General features: G+C 41.9%; 1 protein-coding gene and 1 long non-coding RNA gene across 4 annotated transcripts in view; one reads left to right on the plus strand and one right to left on the minus strand.

Annotated features, from left to right (window-relative positions):
- DAPP1 (dual adaptor of phosphotyrosine and 3-phosphoinositides 1) overlaps positions 1 to 7461 on the minus strand; it is a 60024-nt gene extending 52563 nt beyond the window's left edge. For 2 of the 3 annotated variants that reach the window (XM_089912449.1, XM_022582424.3), the window contains exon 1: positions 7249 to 7461. In XM_089912449.1, coding sequence (XP_089768575.1) covers positions 7249 to 7349 — 101 coding nt within the window. In that variant the 5' untranslated portion in view covers positions 7350 to 7461. The remainder of the gene's footprint in view (positions 1 to 7248) is intronic. The other variant, XM_022582423.3, reaches the window with a different exon arrangement.
- Positions 557 to 14975, plus strand: LOC149749232 (uncharacterized). Its single transcript, XR_016393408.1, has 2 exons — positions 557 to 4574; positions 14490 to 14975. It is a non-coding gene; the product is annotated as an uncharacterized LOC149749232 (long non-coding RNA).
- The last annotated feature ends 250 nt before the right edge of the window (positions 14976 to 15225 follow it).

Genomic DNA, 15225 nt, shown 5'->3' on the forward strand with positions numbered 1-15225 from the left:
GGTGGGGAGTCAGAATCGTATGAGCAATCACATGAGACCCAGGCAACTTTAGATATTTACAATGAGAAAGCAAACCATGGATGAATTAGAAGAATTTCGTGCCATTAAGATTTTCAAAACTGCTTTGATGCCATTTTGAAAAACTATACAAAAGCAGAACTCATTCTTATTTGATTGTGAATCACTTATGTTTTTAGCTCAGTAGAATTACTGGCTTCCACCCCTGTTCCTTCCTTACTATTCCCAGGTCCTCGCTCTAGCTTCTTATACACCAATCTGTAAACTCTCTCACTCATTAGCTTTATTGTCTCTGGACTCATTACTATTGATCATGCTCAACTACCAGATTAATCTACCTTAAAAAAAACCCACGATGACCATGTAGTTCCACGTTCCTATAAACATTCAATGATTATATATTGTCAAATGATGTTTGACCAAAGTCCAAACTCAATCTATTTAAGGCCTTCCGGAATTTGGATCAATCTAAATATTCAAATTTTAATACAGGGAAACAGGATGGCCTGGGAAAGACCAGACCCGGAACCTGCTTTGAGAACGAACAAGAAGTAGATGATGAAAATATATGCTACCAGAAAGTGAGAGCAAAATTATATGCATGGTACGAGCGCAATTCAATCTATGTGCACGTGCATGTGTGTGTGTGTGTGTGTGTATGTGTTTACAGAAAAATATTTTTTAAAGACTGGAGAGAAGTTGAGCAATATGTCATTTTGGGTGGTGGTACAGGGCTGACATTTTTGGTGCTTTTCTTTATTCACCAAATTTTCAATAATTAATACGTTTTATTATTAAAGTGTTTATTATAAATAATTCCAAATATACAAGAAAGTAGAAAACTGAGTATAAATAATACCCACATTTAAATAATACCCATATTTTAGGTGGAATAATTTTTAACTTTTTGCCAGATTTCCTTCATATATTTTTGGATGAATGTTTTAAAAGTAAGTTACAGATATCATAGCACTTTAATCTTAAGTAATTCAGCATGTGTCTCTAAAAAGCAACATTCTCTTACATAGCTATACTTTTATCAAAACAAATTAAGTTGTTGCCTTTAGGCTTTTTAAATTTTTTTTTTTTTTTTTTTTTTTGCGGTACGCGGGCCTCTCACTGTTGTGGCCTCTCCCGTTGCGGAGCACAGGCTCCGGATGCGCAGGCTCAGCGACCATGGCTCACGGGCCCAGCCGCTCCGCGGCATGTGGGATCTTCCCAGACCGGGGCACAAACCCGTGTCCCCTGCATCGGCAGGTGGACTCTCAACCACTGTGCCACCAGGGAAGCCCAAAACTTAAATATTTTTGAGCAAAGAAAGTCTAACAACAGATAACAGGAGCAGGCACTAGTAGTTGGGGAAGCAAGACCACAGGGAATCTGTAGGTGACCGAGTGACAGCCAAGACTTGGCTATGTGAACTGTGGTTGGGTTCAGACAGGTCCACCTCAGGGAGGAGTAGCCAGAGCATGGGGGCTCAGACTAGGAATTTATCCTAGTTGACAGGATCATTGAGAGGAGTTGGTGGGAGCAAGAAATTAACCCAGGCTTAAAAAAAAAAACAAAAAAAACAGGCTAAGTGTATGGTTATGACACTAGAAACTAGAAGAGGAAAGCCAGGTGGAAGCTTTCTCATAGAATGTAGCTGAAGGTGGGCACTCTGAGAGGTAAAGACCAGAGCAAGACTGAACGATGAGTTACTGCTGGGTCCCAGGGACTGGGAGGGTCTGAGTCCATGTGGACACTTTTTATTTTCTGAATATTCATATGTTTTGCCACTTTTACTGCTTTATTCATGCCATTTTCTCTTTAGAAAATGTCTTCTTCTCTGCCTTCAACTGACAAAAATCCTACGGGTTCCAAGGCCATCTTCTCCACATCCAATGATCTCCTCCTTTCTTGCCATCTGCTGTGTTCTTTATGTAGACACTGCAATGACCCTCAGTCCCTCTATCCTGCGTTCTAACTCCACCCACTCGTGCATTCTCTGTCCTCTGCACTGTAAACTCCTTGAGGGGACAACCACTTCTTCTTACTGTAACTCCCACACCGCCTTGCATAATGTCATCACTCAACAGATAGGTCTGAATAAATGGAAAAGAGAATGAATGAAACAAAGTGACCCCACTCGATGTGGAGAAGGTGTGTGGCCAGATCTCCACATGTAAGTAGAAGGAAGTCACGGTTACCCATAGAGGAACAGAAACACAACAACTGAAGAGGAAATTCGCTTGAGTCCAAGCAAGATCAAACTGTACACTAGTTACATACTCTCGCTCGGCCACAAGAGAATCACCTTCCATTTTTAGAGTCCAAGATTACGGAATTGTGCCCAGAAGAGGAACAAGCTTTTTTGCTCTACTTGGTATCAGCTCTGTAAACAGCTTCCTTTAAAGCCTTGAATTTACTATGCTCTTCTTAGCCTATTCGATTTGCCTAGCCCCGAAGAAAGGAATCTACACACAATTCAAAAAAGTTCTGATGAATTAGGATATTGATCTGGCTTTGTATATGCATGTCTGTTATGTGAAGAATGTGAAAGAATAATGTCTTTTAGTAAAAAAATGTGTTGGTGGTAGCAATCACAGAACTACTTTTTCTCTCAGTTCTCACTAGCACTAACAGTGCTGGTATAATAAGCAGGAAGTTGTGTTAGTGGAGAAGCATGTGGGCTCTGGGGCCAAACTCCTGGATTTGAAGGTTTATGAAAGTGTCATCTTGAGCATGTGATAAAAGCTCTGTCCTTCATTTTTCTCATTTGTGAGCAGAAATGTCACTAGTGGTAGTAACTCCCTGGCAGTGATGTGTGAATTTAATAAGTCATACAAGCAAAAGGCTTAAAATAGTGCCTGGGGCATGGTGAGCATCCAACCCTTACTAAATTGCCGTTCTTAGAAGGTGTACCTTCTTCCATCAGTGGAGAGAGAGTCAGCTCTGGAGTACGCGCCTAGGCACTCTCAGGGCACCACCTATGAGGTCTGTGACCTGGACAGTTCACTTGACTGATCTGAAGTCGCCTTCTGCATCTATAAGATGAGTATAATCCTACTGTATTGATGGTGTTATTGTGAAGGCCAAACTCTGTGAACGACCTGGTGCCGGCCAATGACCCTCACAACAGGAGGTCAACCTGGTTTGGTGGAATAAGCATGGCCTTGGGACCCAGATTCTCTGGGACTCCAAGCAGCTTGATTTCTCTGCTAATGAGTCTCCTCATGTGTAAAGCTGGAACGTAGATACATTTTGAAGGCCAGAGCTCCTGTATGCAAAATGTCTGCCTCTTCATAAGACCTCGCCTTGGTGATTGTTACTTATTCCCTGGGTTGTCAGCAAACCACCATGTGAGGGCCAGTTCCTACCAGGGTACACGTTTTGGTGTAGACTGTGAGCCGAGCATGGTTTTACGTTTTTAAGTGGTTAGGGGAAAAAAAGAAGAAGAATATTTTATGACTCTTGACAATTGTATGAAATTCAAATTTCAGCATCCTTAAATAATATTTTGTTTGAACACCGTCACGGTCATCTGTTTCTGTGTTATCTATGGCTGTTTTTGCATGACAATGACAGATGTGAGTAGCTGAAGCAGAAATCATAAAGCCTGCAAAGCCTAAAATATTTATTACCTGGCTTCTGACAAAAAAAGTTTGCTGATCCCTGATCTGCTCCAACCTTCTCTTACATGGGAAGCAGCAGAGAAATTAGTTTTTAATTAATTTACTTAAATATCCACAGCTTCGAATCTACTTTCTTGACTCTGACAGCACAGCCAAACACAGACACTTCCTTATAAAATTTGAGACGGGAAAATATATAAAAAAGGGAACATTTATTATATTTCTTGCTTGAAGGAATATGTCTGAGTAGATAATTTGAATATTTAAAGATATGCTAAGATATTTTTATTTCACAGTATCCCTTTTGTGTCTGTAGTTATATAGTTTGTAGTTACATACAAAACGACATGGTTTTGTAGGAACCTTTGTTATAATCAAAGAATTGCTGGAATCATCAATTACTAACTGATTAGCAATTCTATCCTAGTTTGTTCCTTAGGTGGTGCCTCAAATATTCACTATTTGTTTCACAGCCCCGTCGCTTCATTTTGGAGGCCACACACAGCCTGCCTTCTGTTCCCAGTACACCTCCTGCTTCTCACCGACCGTTCTCCACAGCCTTTGCCCCTCCCTCCCCCATCCCATTCGGCCAACGTGTACGTGAAGCTGAGCAACCATTGCAAATTGTGTTATTTCCCCTTTGTTTCTGGAAGCATTAATATGTTTAGGATGAAGGAAACTAAGTGTCTTTAGACTGATACTCTGCATGTGAGACACAGAAATGCATCTGAGTTGCTTGATTTAGGTACTTTAGAAAGAATGTCTTCTGAGCAAGTCGTGTGTGTCCTAGAAAGGCAGGGGATGGATTTGCTGCAATGCAGGGTTTAATTTGCAGAGCTTACAGACGCCAGAACCTGAAGAAAAATGGGACCAAAGAACAAAGATGCCATCTCTTTAATTTAACCACCACCTTGTCTGTCTGTATCTATCAAAAATACAAAGGTAAGAACCTACCTAACTACTCAGATAACTATTAAAAATGATTTCAAAATGAAGGCATTAAAACCAGCCACTTTTTATCTATCAACTGCTTTAAATCATTTTGTTTTTAAGGAGCGTTTTAAAAACTGAATTAATTAGAAGTTTGGGGGTAGATTATACCTAACCAGTAGCCTAGAGGTTCAAAGAAGAAGTTTCATTTTATTCAGAATTCTGCCAGAGGCAACAGGTCATTTTCAAGTTTGCTCAGATCTTATGACCTATGAGAGGTATATCAGGATTGTCCTAGAGGCACAAATACTAACTCAAGTCCATTATTAAATTCTCAGGAATTTTGTAATCTTGTTGTTAAACCCTTGGCAGCTTGAAAATGCCTGTGATTGGAGTATTTATACCGGGGAAACAGGCAGACCCTTGAATCAGGGCTATCCCTCACCCAGGTGGTTTATTAACTAACACACCACTGAGTATATTTTAAAAAATGCTTCTGAGGTTTCTTATTGGGGAGATGAAAATGTTCTAAAATTGATTTATGGTGATGGTTGTACCACTCTTTAAAGGCACTCAGGTTACTGAATTGTACACTGGAAATGAGTGAGCTCTATGATCTATAAAATATACCTCAATAAAATTGTTAAACAAAATGCTCCCAAACCCACAGACGAAATGTCAACGTCTATTAACGGCTTTAAGATTCAGGTACATTTCCAACAAATAAGGGCACATTTACTCAGTGCTTCTGTTGGATTTCTATTCTATGCAGTGATTCTCAACCTTGGTCTTGCTCTGAAATCACTTGGAAAGTTTAAAAAGAAAACGCTCACCCCCAAGATACTGATGTCATTTGTCTGGTGTGTGGCCTGGGCAGGAATTTAAAAAAACTCCTTGGGTAATTCTAGTGCACAGCCAAGGTTAAGAACCACAACCGTAGAGCAATTTCCCTAGACCACTGTAGCTTGCCTGTTACAGAAACCATCTTCCAATGTTTAAGACGTTTCCAGACTTTCTGAAATAGTGAAGTATGGACATAAAAGCACCTTTTTGGGGTGTTTCTGGGTTGAATTGAATGTCCATCTCTGCACATGCAGGGAAGATACAGTTCTGTTTCCTAGTGGGTTTTATCTAAGGTTGCTTCCTGCTACGGGCACTAAGGTGGGGAGAAGAGACAGTGTTTAGCTCATCTTTGTCATCCAAGTGAGTGCCAAGGGTACTCAAGCACAGAGCGTAGGCTCAAAGATTGTTGAATTAAAGGACCAGAGCTGAATATTTCCTTTGTCTCTCTTCTCCTCTGTGGCTTCCTACTGATCGTGGGCTGGGAATCCACATAACCAAACACATAAAGAATGATAGTTTAATAACTTCATACGGATCTAAGTGAGAGCCCAGGGTCCAGCTTTAGTGCCTGGACTCTGTGACACCCGTTTTGGATGCTCAGGGAACATTTTACCTCTGCAGTTTGGGGATTTGGTCTAGAAGGCTAGAGGTGTCCTGGAGCTCTGACTCCCCATAAGGGGAGTTTACTTTAATGAAAAGTCTAGCTGTTGCGTTTGATTTACCTTATGAAGGTAAAGTTCAATTCTGAGACCTCAAGTTTAAAATCTAAAGACAGGACTTATTGAGAACGCTTACAACACCCCAAAATACAATCTCTGCAATCTTGACACAGAGAGATTTCATCCCTACTTTAGCTTTTCTCTGGATAAGGACATAGACTTGGCAGATTGGAATCCTGATTTGTAACTGATGTGTGACCGCAGGCAAGTTATTCAATCCCTTTGGTGCTTGTTTTCTTCCTTTGTGAGATGGAGATGATCACAGCTCTTGAGTGTTTGTGAAGATTAGAGCTATTTAGTGAGACAGCAGGTGCAGGTCTCGCCTCTTAGGAATCACAGGTGTCAAAATCAGCCTCACCAGGCTATTCCCGGTGCTTCAGGGGAAAGGAGCAGTTTCTGTAGGAAAGCCCCTACGCCTCTCTTGTGTAACATTTGCTTCTTTTATTAAGTATCCTGATGAGTTGTCTCATCTGGTCCCTTCTTAAAGAAGTGCCTCTTCCTACCTAAATGTGTAACCTGTCTGGGGCAGAGTGCTTATATTCTTCCTGACTTGTTAGTACTTAAAAGGCTCAAAGTTGCCCTAAAAGACATACATGCATACAAGAGCTCACAAATGCAGTGTCAGGAGAAAGAAACACACATGGGACACTGCTGCAGACACTTCCTCGTTCGTTCTCTTTTGAAAAAGTCCCTCTCCCTTACTGTAGGGTCTAGGCTTTCTGTTTATCTCACCAGCAGCGCAGCCCTCTTACTGTCAGTAGCTTGGAGCTCAGAACTTTTTATAGCACATTTATTCATAGACCAGATCAATAACAAGGAAACCCAGCAACAACCGCGACGACAGCCCAATTCTGTCCCTAAAATCTCAAAGAACGTCCAGCATTTGATTTTTTTGTCCCATTTTCTCCACCTACTTGTTTTCACATGTGGAAAGGTAGTCCATACTTTCACAATGGAATTGGGCCCCCACAGACACAGATGAGTAAAGTGGAAAGGACAGAAGATTGGGGTGTCAGAGAGAAAGAGTGCTAAAGAGAATCATTCATCAAGATGAGCATTTGCGTAGGGGTGAGGAGTTAAGGTTCACCCAATAAGCACCTGGAAAAGGGGACCTGCCCACTTACCCCAAGTCCTGGAGCAGCTCAGCTTCTCCGTCCGACCTGCTCCACAGATCTGAAGGATCCTGGATGCTCATTTTCCCTTCTGGAGATTCTGCTCTGCCCATTCGCACCCCTCGCGTCCGCTAAGCCCCTGCGAGGCGCTCTGGGTGAGAGGCAGAGAGAGACACGTTTTGCTGCCCCTCACGCCCTCCCCTCCCCGCTGAGAGAGAAGCCAGCTGTAGCTGAGTCTCCAACCATCAAGGAAGTGAAACCTGCTTACTCCTCCCACCGACACACCCCACTTAGGTGCTGGCAGGAGTGCTGCCTCCGTCAGGAAACATGCAAAGCTAGGTAGCACCTCTGAGGACACCCACACTGCATCATGCCGCACGCAGTTTCTGGCAAAGGAAATAAAGATCAAACTGCTCCAACTGAGAGTGACTCTTAATTCCAACTCTCTTCGTGAGGCCAAAGCTTAGTTTTTCCTTAGTGCTATTTGCCTCCGGTTTGTCCAGGATGCACTCCATCACCTACACCTTCCGTCTCACACACAAACATAAGGAACGTCGAGGAAGCTTCTGGATCTGGAACATCTTTCAAAGGGGTAAAGAAATCAGACTCAAGCCACTAGCTTCCATCAGGAAGTCTGGTTTTTAGCACTTTCTCAATAGTTCTGCTTCAATCACCTAAGCTTTCCAGCATACCCTTGACATTCAGGTTGGCACGATTCAGAGACAATTATCGTTCCTCCGTGGAAGAAAGATTGGGTGAGAAGAAGGTAGGAAAAGCTGCAGGGGGCCCAGCCGGGTGCCCAGCTAACAGGGCAGGTTAGAACTCCTGGAGTCTTCGAGTTCTACTTCCTTCCCTGGGCTTATTCACAGCTGGTATTGCTGTGGGTCCAGACTCATGTGTAGAGAATGCCAGCTGCCAAAAAGTCCAGAAGGGAAACTGTCATCACTCTGAATGCTGGGGAATTGGACAAAGTACCGTAATGAATGAACAAAGAACATATGTTGCTTCCTGTGTTCTCTGGGTATGTAACCTGCCATCCTCTTGTCACACCTGACTCACTCAGGGTTCACCTGGGTGCTCTATAACTCACTTCTCCCAGTGCGTCTTGAGGACCAGCAGGGTCCCCAGGAGCTTGTTAGAATGCAGAATTTGGGTTCATCCCAGCACCTCTGAACCAGTATTTGCATTTAAACAAGATCCCCAAGTTGACTCCTGTGCGAGTTAAAGTTTGAGGAGACTGCTTTATAGGAAACCAAGATAGCAGAGCTCTTCCAAGAGGAGAGGCTGGTCAGCACCTGGCATTATTCCAGCTTTTCTTACAGCCCTTCCCTATGATCTGTTTGCCAGTGATGTGTGAGACCCTGGCTTACTCTGACTGCCAGGGAGAGATTCCTGAGTGGAGACTGGGCTCTCGTTATGGTACATCAACACTTAAATTCTCTTGGCTACAGTTTGTTCGGAGAGAAGCACAGTGTCCACTTGCAGCAGAGGCCAGTCCTGGCCAGGGAGGTGCTGAATGGGAACACAGCAGAGATGGGGGAGAGCCGGGCAGAGTTCTTGTTCCCTTTCTACAGCTCTTTGTTCAGGGTTTTAGTATCTATTCCGTTCCTCTTTAAGCAAATTCGGGTTGTTCTTCTGCTTAACTTTTTTTTTTAGGAAAGTAGCAGAATTTACTAAGACAACCCTCATCCCCTTTTCTTTCTTTTTAAAACATATTTTTATTTTTTACTTTTTTAAACTGCTTTACAATGTTGTGTTAGTTCCTGCTGTTTAACAAAGTGAATCAGCCATATGCATACATATATCCCCATATCTCCTCCCTCTTTGCGTCTCCCTCCCACCCTCCCTATCCCACCCCTCTAGGTGGTCACAAAGCACCGAGCTGACCTCTCTGTTCTATGTGGCTGCTTCCCACTAGCTATCTATTTGACATTTGGTAGTGTATATATGTCCATGCCGCTATCTCACTTCGTCCCAGCTTACCCTTCCCCCTCCCCCTGTCCTCAAGTCCATTCTCTACATCTGCATCTTTATTCCTGTCCTGCCCCTAGGTTCTTCAGAATCTTCTTTTTTTTTTTTTTTTAGATTCCATATATATGTGTCAGCATACGGTATTTGTTTTTCTCTTTCTGACTTACTTCACTCTGTATGACCCTCATCCCCTTTTCAATCTTCCTGTCCCCTCCCTTTCTCATTTTGCTATCCCATCTGTTGTCCTTTCCTTTGATGTCATTCTTTCTTTTTGTCACTTATTCTGTGTTCCCCAGGACCCCTCCCATCCCTCTGCTCCACTAAGTCTGCATGCTTTCAGCATCATAGGGGAACCAGTTGCCGCAGAATTACTAGATGGTTTCAATAAAATGCTGGACAGTCATAAAATATTTGGTAATATTTTTTATATTAGATTGGTCACATGCTGCATAATTTCTTTTAATTAAAGAAACTGCTACTTTTGCTTTCAAACACTTTGCAAACAAGCACAAAGAATATTTTTTAAAAGCACATAGTTCACTTCTTATTTATTTCATTATTCTCTTTTCAATGATGCTTGTTCATGGAACTGAATTCTTTCCACACTGTATTGCACATAGAAATGGGCACAAACAATCGAGCGTTTTAACAATTTTGGAACATCTTATTTTTTGTTGGAAAAATATTTTTTTTTCAAGAAATGTTATAAATGTTATCAAGATAATCATCGTCGGGATGACTATCACACTCAAATCATCAATTTTCTCATAAAGAGGATTCAGGGAGAGCTATTTTGTTCAGATTTGAATTTTCTTTTCTTTTTCTTTTTTTCTTTTTTTGGCCATACCACGCAGCTTTCAGGATCTTAGTTCCCTGACCAGGGATTGAACCTGGGCCCCAGCAGTGAAAGCACCAAGTACTAAGCACTGGACTGCCAGGGAATTCCCCAGATTTGAATTTCTAACATTTGTGACTACTCTAAGAAGAACTTTTTCAAAAGAAATAGTTCCATGTGGTTTTTTTTCTTATAATTGTTCAAGAAAGTTTTTCTTCTTAAAATTTTTTAAAATTAATTTTTATTGGAGTATAGTTGATTTACAATGTTGTGCTAGTTTCAGGTGTGCAGCAAAGTGAATCAGTTATATATATACATATATCCACTCTTTTTAAGATTCTTTTCCCATATAGGCCATTACAGAGTATTGAGTAGAGTTCCCTGTGCTATACAGTAGGTCCTTATTAGTTATCTATTTTATGTATAGTAATGTATATATGTCAATCCCGATGTCCCAGTTTATCCCTTTCCTTCTTTCTCCCTTGGTAACCATAAGTTTGTTTTCTACATCTGTGACTCTGTTTCTGTTTTGTAAATAGGTTCATTTGTACCCTTTTTTTAGATTCTACATATAAACGATATTACATGTTGTCTTTCTCTGTCTGACTTACTTTACTCAGTATGACAAACTCTAGGTCCACCTATGTCACTGCAAATGGCATTATTTTGTTCTTTTTTATGGCTAATACTCCATTGTATATACGTACCTCATCTTCCTTATCCATTCCTCCGGGTTGAAGACCCTTTTAAATCTTTTCCTAATTTATTCGTCTCTACAGAAAGCTCAAATATCACAGCGTTGCTTCACACCTGCTTACCTGGCAATGGCAACTCTACTCATGCTCTTCACAGCACAGAAGGGATGGTCCTTTAGCTCCTTTGGTTGGTTAACTGTTAACTGTTACATAAGCATGATCTCTTCTCCATCATTGATATTGGTGGGAAAGAAAGGATACATTCTGTAAAGGGAAACCATGGCTTGGGATTACCATGGACTGAGGTTACCATAGCTTGGGGTTGAGGGACCCTTACTCTGTTTCCCACTGGCTGTTCTCCCCACCCATGAAAAAGAAGAAATTATCATTTCATATTAAATTGGAACAGAGGAACAGCAGAGGAAGAAAGAACTCACCATTGTTTTTCAGCTGCAGGCCGGCTTTCCAAAGGGAAGTCTTCCAGCTCTCCTCCTAATTGTGTGGCAAGCTCACAGCTGCCATATTGCTTTTAAAAGTATGTCAGCTGGAGTTTTATTTCAAGCTGCCACTTCTGTGCTCTCTGCCACAATTATGTGATCACTTACTACAGTATCAAAGGTCAAGGCAATTGGTTGTCTTGAATTAACCGGGACCCTATTTCGTTTTCTTCTCTCGTCTAGATAACCAGTCCTAGCTTCTTTATTGGATAAAGCTGTCTGTATGTGGCTATAACTCGCCAACTTCCAGGTATAAACTTCACTCTAACCCCTTCCTCTCTCAGGAGAGCAGAAAACCAGAAACAAATGAAAGGATTTTCTCTGAAGGGGAAAGGAAGGATATAAACACGTTGGATTTTACTTTCCTAAGCATTCCTACAGATAATATGGTTTCCTCGGTGATTTAAAATTCTGAAAAAACAGCATCAGCAGACCCAAGGTATGGGCTCTCAGACGCTCAGGAAATAGTTCATAAAGGTAAATTTTAGTCATTGAAAAATACCAAGCAGCCCAGTGGAGGTGTCAGCTAGGCCTGGGGTAGAGGTGACACTGCATGACTTTTTTTTTTTTTTTTTTTTTCTGGTACTGGGACCTCTCACTGCTGTGGCCTCTCCCGCTGTGGCGCACAGGCTCCAGACGCGCAGGCTCAGCGGCCATGGTTCACGGGCCCAGCCGCTCCGCGGCATGTGGGATCTTCCCAGACCGGGGCACGAACCCATGTCCCCTGCATCGGCAGGCAGACTCTCAACAACTGCACCACCAGGGAAGCCCGACAATTTCTTAAATCCTTCTTATTATTGTTGGTGTATCTTCTAAGATATAAAATATCACTTTGATAATTAGGAGATATGAAGTAGAAAACCTCTTTTTTAAAAATTAGAAAGGAGTGTGCTCTTAGTCACCTAACATTAAATCAGAGGCCAGATAGGGTAGAAAGCAGGGGATGGGGTAGGGTGGGTCTGGGGAGTGGGGATGGCCTACCCCTGCCCAAAGGAGCATCTTATCACTGAGGTCGTTCGGAATTGCTGGTGTCTTGTGATAACAAAAGCAGGCTGACTTCTCATGGGGTTTATCATTGTTTCTCATTTCTTACTGGCTATCCTTGGGGTTGGACTGCTCTCACCCCCTCATTTACCCTGCCTTTGTAGCTACTGATACAAGGATTCTTGTATTTGGAGGAAATCGCTTTTAAGATTCCTTTAAACTTTGAGATATTCGGACTTTCTGGAACAATCCTGCAGGGTTGCCGAAGCTCTCCTGCCCACAAGCAGTACGCATTATGCTTTGTGTTGAAGCTGGGGACCATTGCATTCAACAGAACACCTCTTATCGCTGTGATCAATATGCCTTCAAATAGAGCGGTGTTTGTAATAATTTTAAGAAAGCTCGTGTACATGTGGTTTAAGAAGAGTGCTTTGTTTTATGTGTCTCCTACTAATTTCCTAGAACGGCAGTATGACTTTGTTCTCAAGTAGTGCAAGCAGATTAAGTGATATTATGTTCCCTTCTGCAAAGTCCTTACTTCAGCGCTCTCTGCCATTTTAACAGACTAGGTCTCAAAAATAAGCAAACATCTGCCTTCGAGGGTTAACGGGACAGGTGCTCTTTGAGCTGGTGAAGGGTGGCACCGTCTGTATGGAAAGGTCATGCTTAACTGTCTTTGCACTGATTGCTGAATAGTGAAAGCACGGACTGAAGTGAAACCTCAAACACACCAGCTTTTGTTTTCCAGCTTGCAAAAATTAGCTGCTACCTCAACAAAGTGAAACTATGTCAGGTTACACACCTTTAGATCTTGTGGGCCTTATTTTAATACTTTTTGTCTTGGTCTGAGTTCATTTGAAAAGATTGCTGTACTAATAGGGGCAAATAGCAAAGAGCAAAAATTATTTGACCAGCTGGCCAGCTGAGATATTTCTGAGATATTCTAGCTCCTCTGGAGGCTCCAGGGCAGAACCAGGTTATGAAAATGGGTCAGCCTTGAAATCACCCATAATACTGTGGGAGTGGCAATGGGGAGTGCAGAGGGAATGGAGTAGCTCAGCTATAATTTCAAAATGTTTGGTCCCCCTTAGGGTGGAAATTAATCAACAGGAGAGGTCTTAGAACTTTTCATGGAGAGCATCTTAGAGAGAATCTATTTCAACTCCCCTGTTTAACACGTTGGGCAAATGGGTTGGAACATAATAAAGTACTTGTCTGAGGTCCGGCAGCTGGTCAGTGGTGGAGCTGAGTGAATCTGACTTAGCTCACGGTTCTTTCCTTACTGATTCCAGTGATTCAAAAGCCAGCAAACTTCAGTGTTTTTAAGTCACAAAATGCTTTCTGGGCTAGAATTAAATTCATACAAATTTATATTTTATATATGATATGCAAACACACACACACACATATATGATATATATTATTTGTCCATTTGGAGCCTGCATGGAATAAAGATAAACTCTCAAGTGAAAACCAAGGTTTCATGTCCTTATATAACTCTTTTTGAAACTGAATCAATAAAAGTATATTTCTTAAAATAGACCTTAAGATAGAAGCTGTAAGAGTTGACATGTTAGAAAATATAACTTTATTCTAGTTACCGGGTGCTTTAACTTGCAGATCAGCCCTGCCATTGGGGAGCTGTCGGGGCCCCCCCTCTCCTTCACCTCCACTGGGCCGGACTCCTGTGGTGAGGATATGCCGCCACTAGGTGGCAGTCATACCGCACCGGTTAGGGGGTTCTGCGGCGGCTGCTTTATCCAGAGTGGAGATTAGATCCATTGCTTTTTCCTCTTATCTATAAGAGTATGCATAGCTCTTTATTAAAGAAGCCGAATTTAAGCACTACTACCCAACACCTCATTTGTAGAAGATATACTGAAAACCAAACCATTAAATGATTCAAGTATCATTCATTACCTGTCTCATCGGGCTTTAAATGGTTCCGTTCATTATTCTGCTCTCCTTGCCTTTAAAGCTTTCCGACACTTACCAAAAGGATTTGAATGAGTAAAAAGAGATTTGAACCTAAAACTTCAATTGTATACCTAGAAATGATTTTTGTTCCTGCAATTACAATATATTTTAAGCACTTACTTCCCCCCCACACACCCAGTTAGTAAATATAAATCTTCAAAGCATCTCATTTTTCATGTGAAATAAAGCATGTGGTTGACTATCAAACTGCTAAAGTAGAAGCCTTTTATTATTAACTGTTAACTATTGAACGGCTAGAGCAGAATCCTTCCACTGAATGAAGTTTCATTTCAGGGACTTCCCTAGTGGCACAGTGGTTACGAATCCGCCTGCCAATGCAGGGGACACGGGTTCAAGCCCTGGTCCGGGAAGATCCCACATGCCGCGGAGCAACTAAAGCCCATGCGCCACAACTACTGAACCTGCGCCCTAGAGCCGGCGAGCCACAACTACTGAGCCCACGTGCCACAACTACTGAAGCCTGCGCGCCTGGAGCCCATGCTCTGCAACAAAGAGAGGCCACTGCAATGAGAAGCCCGCGCACTGCAATGAAGAGTAACTGCTGCTCGCCACAACTAGAGGAAGCTCGCACGCAGCAAGAAATTGAGAGTGGCGCTCATTGACAGAGAACATGATTTGGCCACAGCAAGAATTTTGAAGTAGATTGTTTGTCACTGCTCCTTTCTGGCCTATAGGTCTCTGGTTAACTATATAAATGTGAGGTCTTTGGTATTTTAAACATTCTAATGATAATAAAGAGAAGTTTCCCTTAAAATGTAATTGTGTTTTGTTTTGGTCTTTTTGGTCTATATTAAGGGGACTATTACAAAGGTGATTTTTTTTTCTAGAAGGTTAAGTGGAGCGAGGAAGCAGGAGGAAGGGCAGAATTATGAGGAACTAGAAGAGGGTATTAGAAAAGAAAAATGAAGGGATCAGGAAAACTAAAAATGAGGGCCCTTGGCTAAATTGATGAAATAGGTGACGATTAAAACAATAATATACCAGCAGTAGAAAGGATGAAGCTGAAGGG

This window comes from Delphinapterus leucas, chromosome 5 (genome assembly GCF_059928025.1).
Source record: "Delphinapterus leucas isolate spDelLeu-1000000601 "Yukka" chromosome 5, BTC_Dleu_Yukka2, whole genome shotgun sequence".
Taxonomy (NCBI): domain Eukaryota; kingdom Metazoa; phylum Chordata; class Mammalia; order Artiodactyla; family Monodontidae; genus Delphinapterus; species Delphinapterus leucas.